The following is a 25,564-nucleotide window of genomic DNA, read 5'->3' on the forward strand; positions in this document are numbered from 1 at the left end:
TTGGTATGCCCCAATTGCTTGAATACCTTAACTGGGAGGAATTTGCTTCAGCAGAGAGCAGAGGAGCTGCCAGGCTTGTGGCTACAAGCACACAGTTAATTACATCACATCCGCAAGAGTGATCTAGCTGGGTGTGTGTAGCTATGTGGTTGTGTACTCTTTAGGTTTCTCTCTCTTCCTCTCTTTTTTTCTCCCTCCCTCCCTCCCTCCCTCCCTATCTCTGTCTCTCTCCCCCCTCGCCCTCTCTCTCATTCTCTCTCTCCTCCTCCTCTCTGTGAGTCTCTAGGTGAGTCAAAAGCAGCCCTGAATCAGGAAGTAGGATGCCGTGACAGACATTAGTAGGCAGAAGGAAATGGGCACCACCACCACACAATGTCACCATGTCTGCTGCTGCTCCTGTCCGTGGTAACACAAGGACGAGAGGGAGGAGAGGCCACAGGGAAATGACCCCATCGTCGATCATGTTGCTGCTGGCTCTGACAGCCTGCCTGGCTGGGACTGGTAGGTGTGGACTGTGGATTGGAAAGATCATTTGCCCTCACTGCTCATTGGAAACAGAGCTTTCATGGCTTTCTCTACTCTCCTACATTCACTCTCTTTCATTACCTGTCCGTTTTCTCTTGGTGTCTGTGTTCTTTTCTTTTTTTCAGTTTGCCTGAGAATGTAATAGTCTGCTGAAATGGGGTTTATATTGGCGGGTGGTGGCTGCTGAAATATGTGTGGACACATATTATGAAGAGATAGTGAAAGTTCTAGGCCTTTTGACTACATGGTATTCTATCCAGTAGGTCTTACACACTGTACCTGAGTAATCGCTGCTGTATGGTTACATGTGTCTTTGAGTTGCTTCACAATGCTTTCTGAAGTTGAATATTTGAATCGCTCTCCTAGAGCTTTTTCACTTCTATTCAAACGGATGTTGTTGTCTTTGTACATCTCTGTTACATTTCAGTTGTGAAAGAGGCTGAGTTCACATCCCTTCTTGCAACAGGTTGTTAGTTACGAATGATAAGAATCAGCTATAAACACAGTGAAACGTTGATGTTCCTGTTTTATTTCAAAAGACGCATCTTCACCAAAAGAACGAGAACATTGTTTTTTGTTAGTAGGAAAACCATTAACAAACATTTTCGCAATGGCATTACCTAGGCCTAATGGCACGGTTTGTTCTCTCTGTGGTGTGTGTTATCTCCATCTGTGTCTACTGCCAGTATATGTGCCTAATGGCACGGTTTGTTTCCTCTGTGGTGTGTGTTATCTCCATCTGTGTCTACTGCCAGTATATGTGCCTAATGGCACGGTTTGTTCCCTCTGTGGTGTGTGTTATCTCCATCTGTGTCTACTGCCAGTATATGTGCCTAATGGCACGGTTTGTTCCCTCTGTGGTGTGTGTTATCTCCATCTGTGTCTACTGCCAGTATATGTGCCTAATGGCACAGTTTGTTCCCTCTGTGGTGTGTGTTATCTCCATCTGTGTCTACTGCCAGTATATGTGCCTTGCCTTTTTCACTGTAACCACTGGCTGGTAACCAAGGGATATGTTTATTTGGAAGGGTTTTTAATGCCATGTCCATGTCTCCTCAACACATTCATTTTGAATTACACTGTACACGCCCAAACATTTACAGTGAGATGTGTCTGTGATGGTTCTTGGAATGTCCGGGGTTAACCTACACAAAGAAAGGTGCTATCTAGAACCTAAAAGGGTTATTAGGCTGTCCCCATAGGAGAACCCTTTGAAGAACCCTTTTTGGTTCCAAGTAGAACGCTTTTGGTTCCAGCTACAGAGGGTTCTACATGGACCCCAAAGGGGTACTACCTGTAACCAAAAAGGGTTAGCCTATGGGGACAGCTGAAGAACGCTTTTGGAGTGTATGATACATAGGCTCATTTTGATGATAAACATGATTAAGGTCACAGCTCTCAACCAAGTACACTACTGACAGGCCCAAACTCATTCACATCCAAAGATCTGATGACTGTTTAAGCTCCTTTTTCTGGGAAACACTATCATACTATCTGACTCAGTGTAGTTTGCACATAGTGGAGTCTTTCGTGGGTTTTTTATGAATCCCGAATATTCTAAATTGCGTAAAACTAGGGTGATGATTTTTTTCCTGGCCAAGTGTCCCGGGAAAACTCTTGGCTGTCATTATACAGTAGGCTTGAGGTCAGGTCGTGTTATAATGAAAAACTCCTGGCCCTATGTTGCTTAACCATTGACTCTTTCATTCATTGCAGTGCTCTGCCAGAGTGATGAGGACACAAATACTGTTGAAGAAACACAAACAGAAAATGATGCTGGGTTCTCAGGTGAGCTTTAGCTGTTATCTGCTTCCCCCATGTGCATACTCCTCCAAAACAAACTGGTGGCAATAGCTCATAACTGTCCATTTCCAACGGGTTTGGCATTAGATGTGCTTGTGTTGATACTTTTCTCAATGTTCCCAGTGATCCCAACTGTAAGTGATGCTACCCCTACACCAGACTCATACCTATCATCGAAGAGTCCTTCAGGTGAGCTTACACCTGTCTCCATAACACAATTCCATTACCTGATTTCCATCAGAGCCTTGCATGACAACAACAAAAAGGCCCTCTGGTTTTTCATTTCATTTTATGTCATTTCAGAGGGATATGAGACTGAAGCTGAATCTGGTTCTGGATACAGTCCAGGTGTCAATTTAGAAGGTATATTACATCAGTACATCAGCACTTTGTGACAACTGCTGATGTAAAAGGGGCTTTACAAAATAAACTTGATTGATTTGATTGATTGAACACAAACAACAAAATTGATGTAGTGTTTAAGAAAACAGTGTGTTAGAAGCGATTATTGAGATGGTGAAAATAACTGCAGAAACATTGCAGACAAGCTGGTGTTACATCTGTAGCAACATGATCAGTTTCCCACCATGATGGTTCCTCTTCCAGGGGAGGATCATCTCAAATCCTCTGAAGCACCGTTGGAGGAAAGTCTGAGTCCCACCTTCATCCTGGTTCCTGTTGTGCTGGTGGCCGTGATCATCGCCATGGTAGTGGGTGTAGTCATAATCAACCGCAGATGGAATGGGACAGAAAAGAGCAATTCTGGTAAGTCGTGAGAACTGTGCTATAGCTGGAAATATGTCCACATGATGAGAAGCAACAGGCGACATGACCCCATTCTCATACACCATGACAGATCTGCTTATTTATTTTATTTTATTTAAAATTGTACCTTTATTTAAGTAGGCAAGTCAGTTAAGAACAAATTCTTATGACTAGATGTACTGTACAATTCAGTCGTCCTTTTCATTGCATGGGTACGTTACAGCACTATGACATGTGAAAAACTGGTCTGAGTAGGGGTATGTTTAGCTTTGTGCACACTGATCTAGAATAGTATGTAGGCCCACAGTTGTATACTCAACCACAATACAGGAAACAATGTATGAGTGGATATTGTTAATGTACTTTGACATTACTTTATTAGATGGTGCACGATGTTGGCTATAATGATGGTTTCCTATTCCAGATAATGTAGAAGAGGATAAATATTTGCATGGTAGCGATGACACAGAAAAAGTTCCAATGTAAGTATTGAACACTGCACTATGAGTTATATAGTGCATTCGGAAAGTATTCAGACCCCTTGACTTTTTCCACATTTTGTTACATTACAGCCTTATTCTAAAATATATAGTATTTCCCTCATTAATCTACAATCAATATCACATATTGACAAGGTGAAAACAGGTTTTTAGATATTTTTGCAAAACACAGAAATACCTTATTTACATAAGTATATAGACCCTTTGCTATGAGACTCGAAATCGAGCTCAGGTGCATCCTGTTTCCATTGATCATCCTTGAGATGTTTCTACAACTTCATTGGAGTCCACCTGTAGTAAATTCAATTGATTGGACATGATTTGGAAAGGTATTAAAAGGTCCACAAGAACACAGCAGAAATAAATCATGTAAACTGTGCTAATGTGTAGTGAGTTTCACTTACTGCCTAGTACACAAGGGTCCAAAACCTTAAACCTAAAAAAACACTAAATAAATTCTTAAATGGAAGAGGTTTGGATCCACCAAGACTCTTCCTAGAGCTGGCCGCCCGGCCAAACTGAGCGATCAGGGGAGAAGGGCCAATGTCAGGGAGGTGACCAAGAACCCGATAGCCACTCTGACAGCGCTCCATAGTTCCTCTGTGGAGATGGGAGAAGTTTCCAGAAGAACATCCGTCTCTGCAGCACTCCACCAACCAGTCCTTTATGGTAGAGTGGCCAGACAGAAGTCACTCCTCAGTAAAAGGAACATGACAGCCCATTTGGAGTTTGCCAAACAGTACCTATAGGATTTTCAGACCATAATAAAAAGGATTCTCTGGTCTGATGAAACCAAGATTGAACTCTTTGGCCTGAGTGCCAAGTGTCACGTCTGGAGGAAACCTGGCACCATCCCTACGGTGAAGTATGGTGGTGGCAGCATCATGCTGTGGGGATGTTTTTAAGCGGCAGGGACTGGGAGACTAGTCAGGCTTGAGGGATAGATGAACGGAGCAAAGTACAGAGAGATCCTTGACGAAAACCTGCTCCAGAGTGCTCAGGACCTCAGACTGGGGCGAAGGTTCACCTTCCAACAGGACAATGACCCTAAGCACACAACCAAGACAACGCAGGAGTGGCTTCGGGACAAGTCTGAATGTCCTTGAGTGGCCCAGCCAGAGCCCGGGCTTGAACCCGATCGAATATCTCTGAAGAGACCTAAAAAAAAAAAAATACAGGTGTGCCAAGCTTGTAGCGTCATACCCAAGAAGACGCAAGGCTGTAATCACTGCCAAAGGTGTTTCAACAAAGTACTGAGTAAAGGGTCTGAATATTTATGTAAATGTGATATTTTTTTATAAATTTGCAAAGATGTCTAAAAAACTGTTTTTGGTTTGTCATTATGGGGTATTGTGTGTAGATTGATGAAGGGACAAAACAATTGAATCCATTTTAGAATAAGGCTGTAACATAACAAAATGTGGAAAAGTCAAGGGGTCTGAATGCTTTCCGAATGCACTGTGTCTAGGCTACTGCTGTCTTGACTGTGCTCTCCATACATTTCAAGTTGAAGTCACTTAAATTCGTATATGGCAGTAAATCTGTTTCCCTTGGTATGATTTTGACCTCACCCTTTCTCGCCTCTGTTTGTTATTTCCTGTTTAGAAAGAAAGACGTTGAGGAGTTTGAAACAGGCGTGTGTGAGTGTGTGTGTGCCCTGTGTGTGTGTGCGCCGTGTGCGTGTGTCTCTCTCTCTGTGTGTGTGTGTGTGTGTGTGTGTGTGTGTGTGTGTGTGTGTGTGTGTGTGTGTGTGTGTGTGTGTGTGTGTGTGTGTGTGTGTGTGCGCACGCGCGCATGCTCTATTCCTCAACAATTTGTTTCACACAAACACACACGCACCAGTCAATCATATCTGACATAAAGTACATAGTCAAGAAGTATCATGTGTGAATCTAAGTGTTTACGCATTAGCCTGAGAACTTATGAACGAGCATAAGCTCCAGTTCTTCCTGCTATGATATGACACCCTGTCCCTGGTAACCAGCCTCCATGTGAGAATGTACGGTATGACTAAGGTATCTTTAGTGGAAGAGACAGACTAACATAAAGGAAATAATCATCAAAAAAACGATCTCCAGTCAAAACTTTACACTGCACATGAATGCTATCTCTCTCTAAGCCAATCATGTGTCCATGATGACTTCAGCGCATTGACAGGAAACTGGAATCAGTGACGTGAGCGCCCTCCTGTGAGAATCAGCAACACTACCACTCAAATGGCTTTGAGTAGGAAATCATGTCAAACTATGGGAGGGAAGGACAGTGCTTATTCAAATACGAACAGTTTTGGGTGGAAATCAGTGAAAAACAGCATATTCCTAAGGAGTTTCATTTGAGACCAGTACATCGTGTGAGAAACCCCTCAAAACTGTTTTGGATTGTCTTTATACCTCAACAGTGGATGTTTGTATTTTTTCCCCTCTACACTCCCTTCATTTTAGTCCCTTTATTTTGTCATTTTCGAATGTCAAAACACTAATATGATGGGCTGACTATGTTGGCTGTTTTCCAGGCCCATGTTTGAGGATGATGTCCCCTCTGTGTTGGAGCTGGAGATGGAAGACCTGGAACAGTGGATGAATAAAGATGGTGAGTCATCTAAAAACCCCAAAAGAAAATGTATAGCAGCCCACTAATAATTATCTTTGAAAATAATGTATAAGTGGAACAATCTGAGCTGAGGCTGTATATCTTGTCTGTTAGTCGGCAATGGCCGTCCTTGTTCTCCAAGCGTTAGACTACTCTTGGTCCACAATAAGAAGATCTGTCTGTTGTAAACTCTGTTGACTACTCACTCCTGTTTTGTAATTGAAATGTGGACATATGTAATCACATGCCTTTCCCTGATAAATGCTACTGTGAAAACAGGTTGGTTGAGTATAACTTTTCTCCAATAGAGGGCGCCATTGTATACTTTATTACTGAGCCAATGAACGTGCGACAATAGCGTTCATACATGGGCTAGAATGGAGTCAATTCCTTTTATATGTGCACTTTAAATATCTAAGTACATACTGATAGGAAAGCTATTCGTAGACTGTAAATGTCCATATTGTTTGTGATTTATACAGGGATAGGGATAATGTATTCGTCACATGAGTTGTCAATTTGTTTTTTAAGGTGGAGTTCGAATGGACTCTGGACAAGGGATCTAACATGAGATCATGGTAAACATACACCTGTTACTTACTAACACTATAGTAGTCAACTCTACTGTACTTTGCTGTTTATGTAGCAACGCTGCAGGATAAGATAATGGGCTCTATTCAATCTGCATCACTGAAACGTTACATATTGCGCGATATAAATGTAAAGGTAATTCCTGATGGAGCCGAGATAGGCAGCGTTTACCGTGAACGTAGTCTCCGCTAACGCGGAATATTGCATTTACATTTCAATCACTCTTTAACGCTGAATATCTGTAATACGGATTGAATAGAGTCCAAGGTGGTGACAGGTGAATGCGTCAGTCACATCCATCAATGCAACTCAGGAACAGGGAAGGAGGACAGACAGCCTGGTGATGACATAATGTGTTGTCCTGGTGACATAATAACATGACCTGCTGCTGTTGACGTGGGTTACTGTACGGTCAGTTTAGCCTTTTAGATCATAATTAATAAGATGGACATGGATGGAGAGACCTGATCCTAGATCAGCACACGTACTCTGTGACACTTTATAAATACAGGCCTTGGTCAGTGGAGGCTGCTGAGGGGAGGACGGCTTATAATAATGTCTCGAAGGGAGCAAATGGAATGGCATCAAACACTTGAAAACAACATGTTTGATGCAGTGGTGCAACTTTTGTTTTAGAAGTGGGAGGGACATTTAAAAAAATAAATAATAATATCCAGTCGGATAAACACTCCAAACAGCCTGCCTGACCGCTCGGAGGCGTCCGTTTTGTATCACATTCCAATGATAAAACTCGGGGGAACAAAAATGCAATTTCAGAATGTGGGGGGGACATGTCCCCTCTGTCCCCATTGAAAGTTTTGCCCCTTGTTTGATGTATTTGATACCATTCCACTTATGCCGCTCTAGCCATTACCAAGAGCCCGTCCTCCCCAATTAAGGTGCCACCAACCTGCAGGTACTATTAATTAAGCTGCCAGTTGAGGACTTGTGAGGCGTCTGTTTCTCAAACTAGACACTCTAATGTACTTGTCCTCTTGCTCAGTTGTGCACCGGGGCCTCCCACTCCTCTTTCTATTCTGGTTGGAGCCAGTTTGCGCTGTTCTGTGAAGGGAATAGTACACAGCGTGGTACGAGATCTCCAGTTTCTTGGCAATTTCTAGCATGGAATAGCCTTCATTTCTCAGAACAAGAATAGACTGAGGGGGGTTGTATTTTACCCTGTTTTTCTCCACATTTTCATGATATCCAATTGCGATCCAATTACGATCTTGTCTCATCGCTGCAACTCCATAATAGGCTCGGGAGAGGCAAAGTCAGCCTGCAGTTGCCCGGCCCACCACAACAGTAATTTCTGTTCCCCCTGCATAGTTTGTTTTGATACGTGGTGGCCACGCACGCACACACACACACACACACACACACACATACACACACACACATATACACACACACACACACACAAATACAGATACAGAGCGAGACAGAGTCTCACATACTCCCACACATGCTTCTATTATCTCTCTGACACACACACTCACAGAAATATACACATGACTGCACAAACACATACCTCACTTACTGACATAAGGGCACACACACACACACACATACACACACAGTGACTGCTGAACTCTGTCCCCTAGTCCTCTGTACCCATTGTAACCTTGTAACCCTCTGAAGCAGGAAGAGTCCTGACATCTGTTAGCGATTACCACAGGCATGCATGGAAGTGTGGCGCAACAGGGCGTAGGGATGGCCCCTTGTTCTCTCTCTCAGAAAGGCTGGGCGGGTCAAGGTCCATTAGACTAGCTGTGAGCTCACGTCATTCACACACAGCTTTTTTCCCCCAGGGTTCTGTTGGTTTGCAACATGCCATAAGGGTGGAGGGTCATAGACTACTCTCAGTTAACTGTGTAGGGCAGGCCTACTGTAGAGGCTGGTGGGAGGAGCTATAGGAGGACGGGCTCATTGTAATGGCTGGAATGTACTAAATGGAACGGTATAAAACACATCAAACATATGGAAACCACACGTTTGACTCCGTTCCATGTATTCCATTCTAGCCATTACAATGAGCCCGTCCTCCTATAGCTCCTCCCACCAGCCTCCACTGCTGTAGACAGCATGCCCTATTGTAGACCTACTCTAACTACATAAAAATCAACTGTAAATATCTGTTGTTTCCAATGCGGGATTTATTGACAGTTTGGTGTAGACTAGAGGATCAACATGCCAGCTATTTATGTATCTGATTGTGAAATTACATCATTCTCATTCCTTCCCGAGGACCTTTGGCTTGTGAGTTACATACTGTAGGTCAGAGGGTCTGGTGTGACAACCAAACGAATGTTAAAACATCACGTCACTCCTTCCAATGAAGGATGTTATTCTATTGATTGTATGAACATGTACTGTACTGTACGTAGTCACATGACCTCTCCCTGTCTGTCTGTCTCCTCTAGGCTAGTCTCTAAAGAGTCATGGAGTCAGTCAATTCTCTCTCCCAACCGTCCTCTTGCTGTACTGCCGGTGACAAAGGACATTTCCCCAGCGCAGGGAAGGACATTCTGTGACCCAGCAGCACTGTAGACTTCTTCTATTCATGTCAATGTCAAAGCAACGTCATCAACCGACCACATTGACAACAAGAAAGCAACCCCTCCACCAAGGTGACTGCAAAAAACAGGAAATGCTGAATTTATTTTCCATTTCAGCATAAACAAAAGACAAGTAACAATAAATGCACATGGTAAACGTTTTTAGAACGTAACATCTTAAAATCTGCGCAGTCCACCGTCAAATGTGCTGTGGTGTAGACTCTATGGAGAAACAGTGTGCGGCAATAGTCCTTTCACTACACGCATCCTGATTGTGGTCGGCCTAATAATGAATGCTTTTTGCAACGCCATCAACTCAGTACTGTGCCTTTTAGTCATTGTTTCAAGTTCATATTCACTTTTTATGGGATTGTTTTATTGCCTTTTGTGTTCAGCTGTCATGCAGTGAGAGAGGGAATCAGTGAGAGAGGAAGGAGTAAAACACAGGAGGTTGGTGGCACCTTTATTGAGGAGGATGGGCTCGGGGTAATGGCTGGAGCAGAATGAGTGGAATGGTATCAAATACATCAGACACTTGGTTTCCATGCGTTTGATGCCATTCCATTCACATTCACCTGGACAGTTATAGTGCCAGTATTTGGCATATAAACATGTTTTATCCCTTTAGATCATTGAAACATCTGCAGTTTTTTGATGAGTGTCTAGAGTAGACCTTTAAAAGTCATGTAAGAAGTCTATATATCTACTTTATAAATATGTCTTGAGTGAAGGAGGTTGGGGGGGCAGGGTGGAGGGTTAATGTGTCTCCTCCATATTTTCTTTGTACCCCTATGTCAATATAAATGAAATTAAATAAACATTTGATCAAAAAATAAATAACTGTCTTGTCAGATATATCTGATATAGTTTGGGCTCCCGGGTGGTACAGCGGTCTAAGGCACTGTATCTCTGTGAAAGAGGTGTCACTACAATCCCTGGTTCGAGTCCAGGCTTTATCACATCCGGCCGTGATTGGGAGTCCCATAGGGTGGTGAACACTTGGCCCAGCGTCGTCTGGGGTAGTCCGTCATTGTAAATAAGAATTTGTTCTTAACTGACTTGCCTAGTTAAATAAATAAATAAACATCTAGTTGATATAGCACTATGTGTATTGGTACTCTACTGCACTCCCCAGGGAAAGTGTGCCCCTAAACACAGACCTAATATTACTTTACCTGATTCTGAACTTACTGTAATTGTTAACAGTTGAAATACAAAACTGATCACAGATGAGCTAATAACTATTATACTACCACATATTACACTGGACTGGTAGTTGACCTCAGACTGCTTCATATGAAACCTTCCTGACAGCAGTGTATGATAGTTGACCTCAGACTGCTTCATTTGTAACCTTCCTGACAGCGGTGTGTGGTAGTTGACCTCAGACTGCTTCATATGTAACCTTCATGACAGCCTGCTGTGTATGGTAGTTGACCTCAGACTGCTTCATATGTAACCTTCATGACAGCAGTGTATGGTAGTTGGCCTCAGACTGCTTCATATGTAACCTTCATGACAGCCTGCAGTGTATGGTAGTTGGCCTCAGACTGCTTCATATGTAACCTTCATGACAGCCTGCAGTGTATGGTAGTTGGCCTCAGACTGCTTCATATGTAACCTTCATGACAGCCTGCAGTGTATGGTAGTTGGCCTCAGACTGCTTCATATGTAACCTTCATGACAGTGGTATATGGTAGTTGACCTCAGACTGCTTCATATGTAACCTTCATGACAGCAGTGTATGGTAGTTGACCTCAGACTGCTTCATATGTAACCTTCATGACAGCAGTGTATGGTAGTTGACCTCAGACTGCTTCATATGTAACCTTCATGACAGCCTGCAGTGTATAGTAGTTGGCTTCAGACGGCTTCATATGTAACCTTCATGACAGCAGTGTATGGTAGTTGGCCTCAGACGGCTTCATATGTAACCTTCATGACAGCAGTGTATGCGAACATATGGGCATTTCCAGGGCTGTGAGCATTGTTCTCACAGTCAGAGCTGGATTCTGGTTGCACTGGTTTGTGTCGTGTCTTTGTACGTAGCAGAAAGGTGATCTGACACAACCTAAACATGACCTAAGTCTAATGTTGACGCTCACTGATATCAGACAAAGGCCACTTAAAATAAACAGATGAGATAATCCAAAGAGATAGGAGATGAGCCAAGATGACAAGACAACTTATTGTGCGTGAGAAAAATAGAAGACAAGACGATTAGCTAGAAGAGTTCTTCTGAGAATTGGGTCAACTTGGAAATAACTTTTCTTTATACAAACGAGACAGTATCTATTCATGGGAAACGAATAAGTGAATCTACAGACTGATGAATGACGATTCACAGAGGGAGATACATCCCTCTGAGATATCAATACATTCATCAAGTCAGCCTTCTGTTTTGTCTGTGTTCATTCTGCCCTGCCAGAGCATAAAAATATATTTATCTGAAATCTGTGATATCAACTCTGTACATTCAATTCAAATGCCATACCAAGTTTCTGTTTCTCTCTCTGTGTTCACTATCCTCAGTCTGTCCTGCCCTGTACTGGATCCATGGCTTACTGTAGTGCACTGTATCATTATCTGGCCTGAGCCATTGTTACTGTCACATCCAATCAATTCTCTCTCTCAGCCACACAGTCAGCCATGTTTCCCTTTTCCAGAGAGGCTGCAGTGTTCTGAGGCGACCTCTTTCTCATCTCTTCATCTTTCTGTTTGTGTGTGGCTTATCTATGCTACCTAGTACACTGAACCAGTGGGCAGAGGGTAATCACACACAGCCACAGTACACACCGGGGAAACAGACGTGTGTGTGTGTGTGTGAAACAGAGAAAGTGTGTGTGAGGTATCATCCTCTATGATAGCGACACACTTTGCCTCCAGGCCTAGGCCCTCTTGACGAGTCGTGTCCGGCAAGAAGAGAAAAGCCCCCCTTCCTTCCCGCACTCATCATCAAAGATATGAGGTCTCACACTGCACTATGCTGCTGCTGTGTGGCACAGCACGCCCGATGAGCAACACATGATCCTTTCCCAGCAATACTGGGTTAACCCTTTCATTCACAGCAAGAAACCCTGATGCAGCCAACTGAGCTATATTCTTCCTCTGTGAGCTCATTTAACTACTGCACAGGGAAAGGCCTATACAAACAATACCGATGTCATCTTCCCTATTGTACAGAGTAAGAGCTGTGTTTCCCTATGGTCATGTTGGCAGTTGTAAGGGCTTGACCTCAGAGTAATGGTTTAATCTAGTCAAAACAGAGCAAAGAAGTTTCCTGAATGTGGGAAAGCTTTGTATTATTATGATGAAACCCACTTTCCATCCATCATTACACAAACTAGCCACATGACCACCATCCAACCTAACGGTCAGCAGACAACAGCAGTTCTCCATTACTGACTGTGACCCTCTATTTCTCAACACAACACAGCAGCCCATCAATGGACATTGGGTGTGTGTCAAACTATGAACTCTGCGGGCCTGGAAATACCTCGGCGCAAGTCGAGACTCAGTTCAGACTTTGTGAGCGAGATGAAAGACATCTGGGATTTGTCATTGGTCTTTAAAAAACATATGATGCAAATAGAATGGGAAGCCTTGTCTATTTCTGAGAGCGGAGTTATGATTTGTAAGAAAAAGGCACAATGAGAATGCACAGGCCAGGCCCAATTCCAGTGAGTGTCTTAACAGCCAGACGTGGCTGAACACTCTCCAGCAGCACTGGTCTGGATGCTAGTGGTGGAGCAGTCATAAAAACAGATGGAAGCCATTTGTTGTGTTTTTTTTCTCTGTAGCTGTGGTCTGGACAGCCTAGCCTAGGCTCCATGTTAATCAGAGTAATGTGTGCAGTTATGTGAGGAATATCGCTGTGTAAATTGAGAATCGTCACAGCAATAAGCTGTCCTGTTGTGTCCCTGTCCAGAGGTTTAACATACAGAGCTGACATTCTGTCATTGATGGATTTCTGCAGTATTCTAAATGTTCTATGGAGTCTGGGTCTGTCCCGAGACATATAGGATGTTAGCGTTATTAATTTCCCCTCATATTCCGCAACTCTATGTTGCCCGATGCGATGTGGTCCAAACATATAACTCCAACAAAGCCTTTGGTATTTCATTGTGAAAACTAATATGACCATACTGATTCCTCTGACTTTGTCTGGATACTCAAATAAACCTAATGTACTATTAGAATATAAAGACAGACAAGTCAGAGGGACTTTTCAATTTCCACATAAGGATTCCCTGCGTGTGGAGGTTTCAACTGCCAGGCTGCTCTGCTATCCACAGAGGCTCTTAGTATATTTGTGTCTGCCTGGCCTGGAAAAGCTCTCCCTCACTCATTCTCACTCTGAGGCATATTTTTCAGCTTTCGTTGGCTCAGTGCCAGTGTCAATTCCATGCTCCTCAGAATCACATTCTTTGGCGCTTAGTGATATCTCAGGCCTTCAGACTAGCTCCCCTGGCAGATTAAGATACAGGACATGGAAATGACCGTAAAACAAAACAAAACAATGCCGGGCACACAGCCGCTTCGCTTCAGCGCTGTGCTAGACACTGGCCCAGGAAATAGCGTTATGCTCAAATTGGTTGGTATGAATCTCCTGGGTTTTTCATACAGATGCATTTCACGTTTCAAGTTGTATTAGTCATATGTACTGGATACACATGGTATGCACCATCCAACGAAATGCAACAACAATAAAAAATAATAAAAGATACAAACATAAAGCGCACAATCACACACACACTTTGTATGAAATATAAAAAACAGTAGCTAATAGACTGGACCAATTATATGAAAACAATCATATTCATTATAATAACTACCCTACACAGTACAGGTTCAAGCAACTATTTCGGACGTAACATGTTTGCGTCGTTCTAAAAAAAAAATGTTTTGGTATCGTCATCATCCTGCGACTACCAACTCTCTACTAGTCAGTGAACGGAGAACCGAGAGCACTATCGCTTGAGGTAGCGGAGAGCATCAAGCGGATAAACTGTCTAATTTTCAGCTAATTCCCCTTCAGTGCTGGTCGGACACGGACCATACACCATCCCCGAGTGGATTTTTTGTCTGTGGGTGACCCGAACTGTTGGACGAATTGAAAAATATTATAATTTGGCGTCATATCTAAGCAGAAACTAAACTATTGAGAGTGGTATCCGAGGTTAGCCACTTGGCTAACTGGGAAGGTTGCCTAGGTAGTTACTGCTGAGAAAATACGAAGCGGAGGGAGACCTCAGCGGCAAAAAGGGCCATCGACGTGAGCTGTATCCTGAAGAGGAGCTCTCCGTTTTTCTGGACACATCAAGAGGAGCCGGAGTCCATTTTGCTGTGTTATACTCTGATAATTTCCGAGGTAAGAAGTACAAGGAAACGGGTGGCCCTGGCGTAGAAATCGTTACAATAGAGCGGTGGGCCAGACAGTCAGCGGCGGAATGGTTATCTAACTATAGCGAGATAGCTAGCAATTCCCTGCTAGCCAGCTGCAAGAGTGTTTCTCACTAAACTATTTGTAAACATCAGCTTTGCATATACATTGAGAACGAATTAAATGTGTTAAACTGTGTTTTCAGACGAAACGAATACATTTGTTATGAATAACATGACCACCTTGACCTAGCTAAAGGGGCTAGCTAGTTAATTTAGTCCATATCGGCTAACGTTAGTAGCTAGCTACCAACCATCTGCTGGACTTTAACTAACACTAGCTAGCTATCTTGCTGGCTGACAAGAAAACACTTTCATTGCACGAAAAACAAGTCTTACTTTTTTTAATTTGCTTGTTTTGTTTCTAGAGTATGCTAACGTTATGTTAGTGTTGGCTTATAATTTCAGTGATTCGCTGGAGAGTGTTAGCTATCCAACTAGATTGCACTGCACGCTAAATCAAGCAAGCTAGCCAGTCTCCTTTTGTTATGCTAATGCTAGTCATCCAATTTCTGATAGCATAACATCCTGACTTACTCGCTACAACACAGCATGCAAGCACAATGACGTTTAGTTTGTAAGAGCTGACTTTAGAGTAAGATACCTTCGCAGGCTAACGTTTATTGGATTGTACTTTATTACATTTTGATTTTGCTTAGTGTTTTTTCGTAAGGTTGGTGAAGCAAGGTAAACGTTTTGGAGTGCAATTTACTAGCCGCGAGGAACGGCGCCAGTGTGAGCCGAGCACATGCTCCTGGCTATGGCATCAGTCGGAGAATGTAGAAATTCGAGATTATCAAGCGAGGATAACAAATGCAACTCTTTTTTTTTTTTTTTTGTAAATGTGCAATTTTCATATAAACCATGCATCAAAAAATAAACACGTGCTAACTATACATCTAGAAAATACAGCACTATCTGCACACCTAGGCAAAACGTCCAAGCACAGTGATTTCTCATATTGGCTATTTATGTGTTTAAATTGACGTAAATAATATTGTTGTCACTTTGCGATTTTCTGTTTACGGTAACCTGTATGGGTAGCTTTGCAAACGTATCATAGCCTAGATATTACTCCGGAACAGTTACAAAAACTAGCCAAAGTGTGCACGGTCCCATTTTAAAATGATGGGGAGTGAGATGGGTTTGGTTTGATGTGCGGTTTTGAGGTAACTACTGTTACCATCCCAGTATCACTAACTGTCATACTTGACTGAGTTGCCACTGTGAATCAAGTAAAGTAAACGGTGCGTTTCAAAACTTGGTGTCTACTCTTATGAAAGACTATAGGGTGTCATGTCAGCAATACCTGTATTTTCTTCTTATGTAATCACTATTGTCAAATGTATTATTGTTCTTCCTGTATGTGACATTTCCCTTACGAAATGTACCTGATGACTCTTCTCTAACAACTGTAAGGATATGTGATGCAGCACTTAGGAATGTTAAATAAGACACCAGTTGAATAGTCTTTTCAACTGTGTTTCTCCCCTAACAAATCTGGGCCCCATGAATAGCTACCTATAGTTCCTCAAAATAAAGGTGTATGCCTATAACAATGCATTGTCCTGTGGGCAGGTACATACTGCTAGTCTCTCCAGCCACTTTCTTTCTTCTCAAGACTTGGTGCTGAGGGTTCTCATGCAATCTTGACAGTTCAGTGTGGTCCCTTTTTGTGTTGTCCCCTGCACAAAATAAAGTAAAATTAAAAGTAGGAAAGTAAGACAAAGGAAACCTTTTTCTTTTCCTGCTCAAATAATTCCTTTCTTTTAACACTCCCTCGGTGCTCTCCTCTTGCTCTCTTTCTCCCTCGGTCCCTCTGTCTTCATAAGGCTTAGAGCCTCTCTGCTCTCTCCCTGCACAGTGAGTCCTCAATAACTCCTCAGAGCTCAGGCCCTCCACAGACTAACAGAATGGAAGAAGAGAGAGAAGCGGGAGGGAGAGAGAAGGCCCTTAAGGACTCCAAGAGATATATAAAATAATGCAGCACTCTCTTCTCTAATGAAAGCCAGGAAGTGGGACAACCGAAGGTTTTTTTCCCTCTGAATAACAGCTTTTTTTCACACTGATTGTGGTGGTGATGGAGAATGTTGGTAAGAGATTAGTAATGGAACACGTTCATTAATCCAAATTGTTTATGTGGGCTGGCTGGATGTTTCTTTGAGGGCCTCTGAAACTCTAAGCCTACAGGCCTGGTTATTAACTTGTCCACTCATTTAATACCCTTTGGTGTCGAGTGGTGCTTTATCCAAGAGGGTTTGCATCATGCTCTTACAGCCATGCAAATAACAGATAACAAAATCATTGCTGCTTCTCTCACAGCATAAAAACATGTACACACACGATTCTGTCAGTACAGTTTGTGCTTGGAATTACCAAGGTGATACTGCCTGTCGCTACTCAATAACAGATTAACCGACATCTTATACACACTAGTCATGTATTGTATAGACTAGTCATGTAATATATAGCCTAACTCTTACTCACTTCAATGCCTGTGTGATTGCTTTGCGAGGTTAACCTCGTCAAGTGGCTTTTCTTTAGTCAATACCATTAATATTAGGTCATGAATATAGGCTATATAAGCCTCCTTTTTATGGGTGTTGTAATAGAGACCAGGGGTCTCCAACCTTTTTTAGCATGAGAGCTACACCAAAAAAAATAGGCACATTTTTAAATAGGCACATTCTTCTCCTGTCCCCTTCCTCGTGTCCTTAGTGTCAATTAGAGGTCGACCGATTATGATTTTTTTCAACACCGATACCGATTATTGGATGACCCCCCCCCCCCCCAAAAAACGCCGATACCGTTAATCGGCCAATTTGTTTTATTTAATTTATTTGTAATAATGACAATTACAACAATACTGAATGAACACTTATTTTAACTTAATATAATACATCAATAAAATCAATTTGGCCTCAAATAAATAATGAAACATGTTCAATTTGGTTTAAATAATGCAAAGACAGTGTTGGAGAAGAAAGTAAAAGTGCAATATGTGCCATGTAAAAAAGCTAACGTTTAAGTTCCTTGCTCAAAACATGAGAACATATGAAAGCTAGTGGTTCCTTTTAACATGAGTCTTCAATATTCCCAGGTAAGAACTTTTAGGTTGTAGTTATTATAGGACTATTTCTCTCTATACGATTTGTATTTCATATACCTTTGACTATTGGATGTTCTTATAGGCATTTTATTATTGACAGTGTAACAGTATAGCTTCCGTCCCTCTCCTCGCTCCTACCTGGGCTCGAACCAGGAACACATCGACAACAGCCACCCTCGAAGCAGCGTTACCCATGCAGAGCAAGGGGAACAACTACTCCAAGTCTCAGAGCCAGTGACCTTTGAAACGCTATTAGCGCGCACCCCGCTAACTAGCTAGCTATTTCACATCGGTTACACCAGCCTAATCTTGGGAGTTGATAGGCTTAAACAGCGCAATGCTTGAAGCACAGCGAAGAGCTGCTGGCAAAACGCACGACAGTGCTGTTTGAATGAATGCTTACGAGCCTGCTGCTGCCTACCACCGCTCAGTCAGACTGCTCTATCAAATCATAGACTTAATTATAATATAATAAACACACAGAAATACGAGCCTTAGGTCATTAATATGGTCGAATCCGGAAACTATCATCTTGAAAACAAAACGTTTTTCCTTTCAGTGAAATACGGAACCGTTCCGTATTTTATCTAACGGGTGGCATCCCTAAGTCTAAATATTCCTGTTACATTGCACAACCTTCAATGTTATGACATAATTACGTAAAATTCTGGCAAATTAGTTCGCAACGAGCCAGGCGGCCCAAACTGCTGCATATACCCTGACTCTGTTGCAAGAGAAGTGACACATTTTCCCTAGTTAAAAGAAATTCATGTTAGCAGGCAATATTAACTAAATATGCAGGTTTAAAAAAATATACTTGTGTATTGATTTTAAGAAAGGCATTGATGTTTATGGTTAGCGATTATGTGCAACGCAGGACAGGCTAGATAAACTAGTAATATCATCAACCATGTGTAGTTAACTAGTGATTATGATTGTTTTTCATAAGTTTAATGCTAGCTAGCAACTTACCTTGGCTTCTTGCTGCATTCGCGTAACAGGCAGGCTCCTCGTGGAGTGCAATGTAAAGCAGGTGGTTAGAGCGTTGGACTAGTTAACCGTAAGGTTGCAAGATTGAATCTCAGAGCTGACAAGGTAAAAATCTGTCGTTCTGCCCCTGAACAAGGCAGTTAACCCACCGTTCCTAGGCCGTCATTGAAAATAAGAATGTGTTCTTAACTGACTTGCCTAGTTAAATAAAGGTGTAAAAGAATATACACTACCGTTCAAAAGTTTGGGGTCACTTAGAAATGTCCTTGTTTTTGGAAGAAAAGCAATTTTTCGTCCATTAAAATAACATCAAATTGATCAGAAATACAGTGTAGACATTGTTAATGTTGTAAATGACTATTGTAGCTGGAAACGGCTGATTTTAAATGGAATAAGTGCATAGGTGTATCGAGGCCCATTATCAGCAACCGTCACTCCTGTGTTCCAACGTCACGTTGTGTTAGCTAATCCAAGTTTTTCATTAAAAAAAATTAAATAGTACCAGCAAAACACCAGTCTCAACGTCAACAGTGAAGAAGTGACTCCGGGATGTTGGCCTTCTAGGCAGAGTTGCAAAGAAAAAGCCATATCTCGGACTGGCCAATAAAAATTAAAGATGGGCAAAAGAACACAGACACTGGACAGAGGACATCTGCCTAAAAAGACAGCATCCTGGAGTCGCCTCTTCACTGTTGACGTTGAGACTGGTGTTTGCAGGTACTATTTAATGAAGCTGCCAGTTGAGGACTCGTGAGGCGTCTGTTTCTCAAACTAGACTAATGTACTTGTCCTCTTGCTCAGTTGTGCACTGGGGCCTCTCACTCCTCTTTCTATTCTGGTTAGGGCCAGATTGCGCTGTTCTGTGAAAGGAGTAGTACACAGCGTTGTACGAGATCTTAAGTTTTTTGGCAAATCCTCGCATGGAATAGGCTTTCTCAGAACAAGAATAGACTGACGAGTTTCAGAAGAAAGTTCTTTGTTTCTAGCCATTTTGAGCCTGTAATTGAACCCACAAATGCTCATGCTTCAGATACTCAACTAGTCTAAAGGACAGTTTTATTGCTTCTTTAATCAGGACAACAGTTTTCAGCTGTGCTAACATAATTGCAAAAGGGTTTTCTAATGATCAATTAGCTTTTTTTAAATGATAAACTTGGATTAGTTTACACAACGTGCCGTTGGAACACAGGCCCATTATCAGCAACCATCACTCCTATCTAGATATTCCATAAAATCAGCCGTTTCCAGCTACAATAGTCATTTACAACATTAACAATGTCTGCACTGTATTTCTGATCCTTTTTAAAAGCTTTCTAGTACAGTTAAGTAGTTAACACACACATGGACCCAATGGTCTAAGGCACTGCATCTCAGTGCAAGAGGCGTCACTACAGTCCCTGGTTGAAATCCAGGCTGTATCACCTCAGGGGCCATGATTGGAAGTCCCATAGGGCGGCGCACAATTGGTCCAGCGTCGTCCTGGTTTCGCCAGGGGTAGGCCGTCATTGTAAATGAGAAATTGTTCTTAATTGACTTGCCTGGTTAAGTAATGGTTACAAACACACCACACTGATGAAAGTTATTTTGTTGGCATTTACGTATGTTCCCATTACTAGTAAAACATAATCAAAACCTATTTCTTTCACTTACTTGCTGTGCTGTTACGTTGTTCATTCGTTTCATTCTCAACCCGGATTTCTATGGAACGCCATTTGGGTCTGCGTGTCAAAGATACTATTTAACACTATTTGACATGTCAATTAAGCTTGTTGACCAATCAAGACCTGAATATGACTACACGTCACATAATTTAAGGCGTTCATCAATTTTTTTGCACATAGTGTAATCAATCACTTGTATTTCATGTCACAACGATTCATCAATACATCGATACATGCTATGATTTGCACACCTAAAGTGCTGGTCATAAACAAAAATAAAATAAGCTAGCAAGCTCATGGATGTAAACAATTTTCTTCCCCAAAAACATAGCAAACGACAATCTGTTCCAGTAGCTATAGTTAGCTAGCTACAGTTGAAGTCAGAAGTTTACACTCACTTTGGTTGGAGTCATTAAAACTCGTTTTTCAACGACTCCACAAATTTCTTGTTCACAAACGATTGTTTTGGCAAGTCGGTTAGGACATCTACTTTGTGCATGACACAAGTCATTTTTCCAACAATTGTTTCCAAACAGATTATTTCACTTATAATTCTCTATCACAATTCCAGTGGGTTTGAAGTTTACATACACTAGGTTGACTGTGCCTTTAAACAGGCTGGAAAATTCCAGAAAATGATATCATGGCTTTAGAAGCTTCTGATATGCTAATTGTCATCATTTGAGTCAATTGGAGGTGTACCTGTGGATGTATTTCAAGGCCTACCTTCAAACTCAGTGCCTCTTTGCTTGACGTCATGGGGAAACGAAAAGAAATCAGCCAAGACCTCAGAAAAAAAAATTGTAGACCTCCACAAGTCTGGTTCATCCTTGGGAGCAATTTCCAAATGCCTGAAGGTACCATGTTCATCTGTACAAACAATAGTACGCAAGTATAAACCCCATGGGACCACGCAGCTGTCATACCGCTCAGGAAGGAGACTCGTTCTGTCTCCTAGAGATAAACGTACTTTGGTGCGAAAAGTGCAAATCAATTCAAGAACAACAGCAAAGGACCTTGTGAAGATGCTGGAGGAAACGGGTACAAAAGTATCTATATCCACAGTAAAACGAGTCCTATATCGACATAACCTGAAAGGCCGCTCAGCAAGGAAGAAGCCACTGCTCCAAAACCGCCATTAAAAAGCCAGACTATGGTTTTCAACTGCACATGGGGACAAAGATCGTACTTTTTGGAGAAATGTCCTCTTGTCTGATGAAAACAAAAATAGAAGTGTTTGGCCATAATGACCATTGTTATGTTTTGAGGAAAAAGGGAGAGGCTTGCAAGCCGAAGAACACCATCCCAACCGTGAAGCACGAGGGTGGCAGCATAATGTTGTGGGGGTGCTTTGCTGCAGGAGGGACTGGTGCACTTCACAAAATAGATGGCATCATGGGGACGGAAAATTCTGTGGGTATATTGAAGCAACATCTCAAGACATCAGTCAGGAAGTTGAAGCTTGGTCGCAAATGGGTCTTCCAAATGGACAATGACCCCAAGCATACTTCCAAAGTTGTGGCAAAATGGCTTAAGGACAACAAAGGCCACTCCAATACCTTGACATCACAAAGCCCTGACCTCAATCCTATAGACATTTTTTGGGCAGAACTGAAAAAGCATGTGCGAGCAAGGAGGCCTACAAACCTGACTCAGTTACACCAGCTCTGTCAGGAGGAATGGGCCAAAATTCACCCAATTTATTGTGGGAAGCTTGTGGAAGGCTACCCGAAACGTTTGACCCAGGTTAAACAATTTAAAGGCAATACACTTAATTAGTATTTTGTAGCATGTAAACTTCTGACCCACCGGGAATGTGATGAAAGAAATAAAAGCTGAAATAAATCATTCTCTCTACTATTATTCTGACATTTCACATTCTTAAAAAATTGGTGATCCTAACTAACCTAAGACGGATTTTTTACTAGGATTAAATGTCAGGAATTGTGAATAACTGAGTTTAAATGTATTTGGCTAAGGTGAATGTAAACTTCCGACTTCAACTATATATTGCTAGGTGTCATATAGAATAACCCTAATTTATAATATTGTTCTTATTTGCTTAATGGTGGTTGGATCCATCTATTTGAAGCTAGCCACAATAAGGATTAGCCACAACAATGGACTTTGGTTAGCCTTCAAACTAAAAGTATGGCCTAAATCTATGATTTTTCACTGTCAATTACATACTTTTAATTTGAAGGCAAACCGCAAATTCCACTTGTGCCTAATCCTTATTGTGAAACTAGCTGGCTGCTTATAACGTTAGCTTTGGGCAACAGGGTTAAGTAGCTGCCTAGCTATTTATTTTCATGATCTGAAGTTCAATTTCTATAGGCAAACAGCAAGTGGCTACCTAGTTAATACTTACTCACAAGGATTCCTAAATCATTGCTAAGAATAATGAAAATTACTGTAGTTTCTACTGGTCATTGTTTTCAGGCTGGTGTATTGGTTCTAGCTAGATACCTAGCTAAAGCTAGCTACCCCAGAAGTTGCGGTCGAACAAATTATGCTTTATTACCAAAGCGGTATTGTAAGCACATCGTTCGTTCGTGGCCGTTGTTTGCTTTTTTGCAGACTTTTCTACAGCTTTGACAGTGCTACTATCTTTTTTGACACGCAAGACCCAACCGGCGTTCCATAGTATGTATGTCATGAAGCTAATAGCAGTGACGCTATTAGTGTAACTCCGATAGGGCAACATCTGAAAAATAGCGCACTTGGTAGTGTGTACTGGTGCTCGACCAGTTAGGGAAAGCCAACATCACCCACGTCAGAGAACGGTTGATTTTCAAGGGAAATTAATTCCGTTATCTTGGCTTTAATGGATTTTGCCTTTTTGAGTTGTCTCGCTGAAATTTTCTTGCTCTTTCAAATGACTGCTCGACTAGCAGACATTGTGGGCTAGGTTAGGAATGCTGTGTTGCACGTGTTGTGCAAAATTTTATGTGGTGTCATTACGTCATGTTATCTAGGTGTGCACTTCAGCTATGACATCGGTTTTGCACATCGGCGTTAAACTAGACATCGGGCGACATCGATGTTGGCATTTTTAGCTAATATCGTCCGATTCCGACATGTTCACCAATATATCATGCATCCCTAATAGAAATTATATACTCACTCTTGATAGACTTCTGCCAGCTAAGCTTACTTTTCAGTTAACATTTAATTGAAGATTTTGGTTAAAGTATTTCTGTCAAGCCACAAGACGGTTATCACATCAACTGGCTAAACATGGAGTGATAGACAAACGCGCACCAGACAGACGGACAATATTGCTGGAAATGAATTGGCAAAAATGTATTAGGTTTGACTAACCAGGGCTGGGATAATGTTGCGATGATTAGATAGTAGCTGGGAGCTTGCGGTGTCTGATACTTGTGAGGTTTCTTGGACAGTTTTGCAGTGGAACATGTCCAGATTTGAATTTACTTTCAGAATTATTTGCGAGCTATTCATAGGTGGGCTGCGAGCTACGGTAGCTTGAGATCGACCTGACCCCTGCAACAGAGTGTTTGCTTTGGAGCCCACAGCAAAGAGCCTTCTTGTTTTCCTGAGCTCAACCCTCCGTTGCTGTCTCTGCAGCGCTACAATCTGCAGGGATTGAAAAGCTGTTTTGACGGCTGAGGACCAGGCGGCAGAACAGTGGTGGTTTGACGGTTCTTATAATCCTTTATGATACGAGTCTGGCTCCTACAGGTTAAAATATGATATACAATCTAAGTTTGAGGTAGCTGCAGTGTTTGCAGAGTGACGTATTGGGCAGATTCAGGTGGAAAGAATGTGCCTTGCTGTTTAAGTTGGTCTCTCAATTAAACTGTAACTGTTTGACGGAAGTGGAACCTCCTTGGGCAAAGCTATAGGGCTGTTCTTCTGGTAATGCTAGAGGGGGGCTTCAGTGAGGGAGAGGCCATTGTCACAAGACGTGTCACATTTAATTTAGGCCTGTGTGTTAGCCACACAATGACATTCTTCAGGTTCTCAAAGGACTTTGGTTCAGGTCAAGGGTGGAGTTGATGGGTTTATGCATTAATGTCTTTTGTCAAAATGATTTAGGGACTTGACATGGCTTTCGAGAACTATATTCCTACTGGATTATGAGCTGTAATAGCTATTTTCAGTTTCCTACCTCTCACACTGAGGGATTTTCTCCACTCACAGCTTTCCAGAATAAGGTCAGTGAAAACATTTGATAGAGAGCATTCATGAATCTTCATAGACATTCGTGGGTCTCCCTTTTTATTTTATCTTTGTAAATGGAGGATGTAGCTAAAGTTTCTCTTGCTTGTGTGGAGAACAGGTTGGTTTCAGTAGGTAACAGATCCATCCTTGGACTGCAGTCTTGTTTTTGCATTATAGAATGCTTCCTACGTCTAATGGGTTTGTCTCGTGCTGACTGACTTCTGGGACTATGGGCTAGACAACATTTGCTGGAAGCAGGGGCCTATAGAATGTTACCTTGCTCTAATGGTTTTGTCTTACTGTGAGGTATGGCTTATCCACATTCTCTCAGTCACCCACGGCTGTTTCAGGCGGTAGGATACTGACCCCTGGGCTCTGCTAAAAGCATTCTCATCCACGGCACAGTGTCACTCCCTGGCTTTGAAGTAGATGTTGCCACAACACCGGGGAGATGAAAGGGGGCTTGGCAAAGGGTGTAGCCGTGTATCTCTGTCCTCTTGATGTGCAGGTGTCGTTTTATGTATGCGTGACTGGGACCATGGGGCCTTGCCTAGTGGAAAGGACGTTCGTCTGACTACTTCACTCCAATTTTCGAGTGAAGGCAGACTTTCTGAAAGCCGACTTTCTGATAAACGCATGTCAGAGGGGTCTCGCTAATCAAGAAGACCAGCTGGCTTTTATGACTGCTCCAAGCCGACCATTGAACTGACAGAGGCGACCCCGGCGTGTCCTTCATACTGAAGACCGGTCTCCTGTGTGTCTTGGAAAAGTCGCCTCCAACAAACGGAATAGGCTACCCCCTCTTTTAACCTTAGCCAGGCGACCCTACCTGCCACGATGACT

General features: G+C 42.2%; 2 protein-coding genes across 2 annotated transcripts in view; both read left to right on the plus strand.

Annotated features, from left to right (window-relative positions):
• The first annotated feature begins 240 nt into the window (after positions 1 to 240).
• On the plus strand, positions 241 to 10,168 carry tmem154 (transmembrane protein 154). Its single transcript, XM_029766198.1, has 9 exons — positions 241 to 501; positions 2,242 to 2,313; positions 2,452 to 2,517; positions 2,632 to 2,691; positions 2,935 to 3,093; positions 3,518 to 3,575; positions 6,106 to 6,182; positions 6,714 to 6,760; positions 9,197 to 10,168. The coding sequence occupies exons 1-8, from the start codon at positions 381 to 383 to the stop codon at positions 6,746 to 6,748; spliced, it is 648 nt and encodes a 215-aa protein (XP_029622058.1). The 5' UTR covers positions 241 to 380; the 3' UTR covers positions 6,749 to 6,760; positions 9,197 to 10,168.
• A 4,132-nt stretch (positions 10,169 to 14,300) lies between these two features.
• Positions 14,301 to 25,564, plus strand: part of LOC115202216 (F-box/WD repeat-containing protein 7-like) — a 74,996-nt gene continuing 63,732 nt past the window's right edge. The window contains exon 1 of the mRNA XM_029766200.1: positions 14,301 to 14,702. The gene's annotated coding sequence lies outside the window, so the exon portion shown is untranslated. The remainder of the gene's footprint in view (positions 14,703 to 25,564) is intronic.

This window comes from Salmo trutta, chromosome 11 (assembly GCF_901001165.1).
Source record: "Salmo trutta chromosome 11, fSalTru1.1, whole genome shotgun sequence".
Lineage (NCBI taxonomy): Eukaryota > Metazoa > Chordata > Actinopteri > Salmoniformes > Salmonidae > Salmo > Salmo trutta.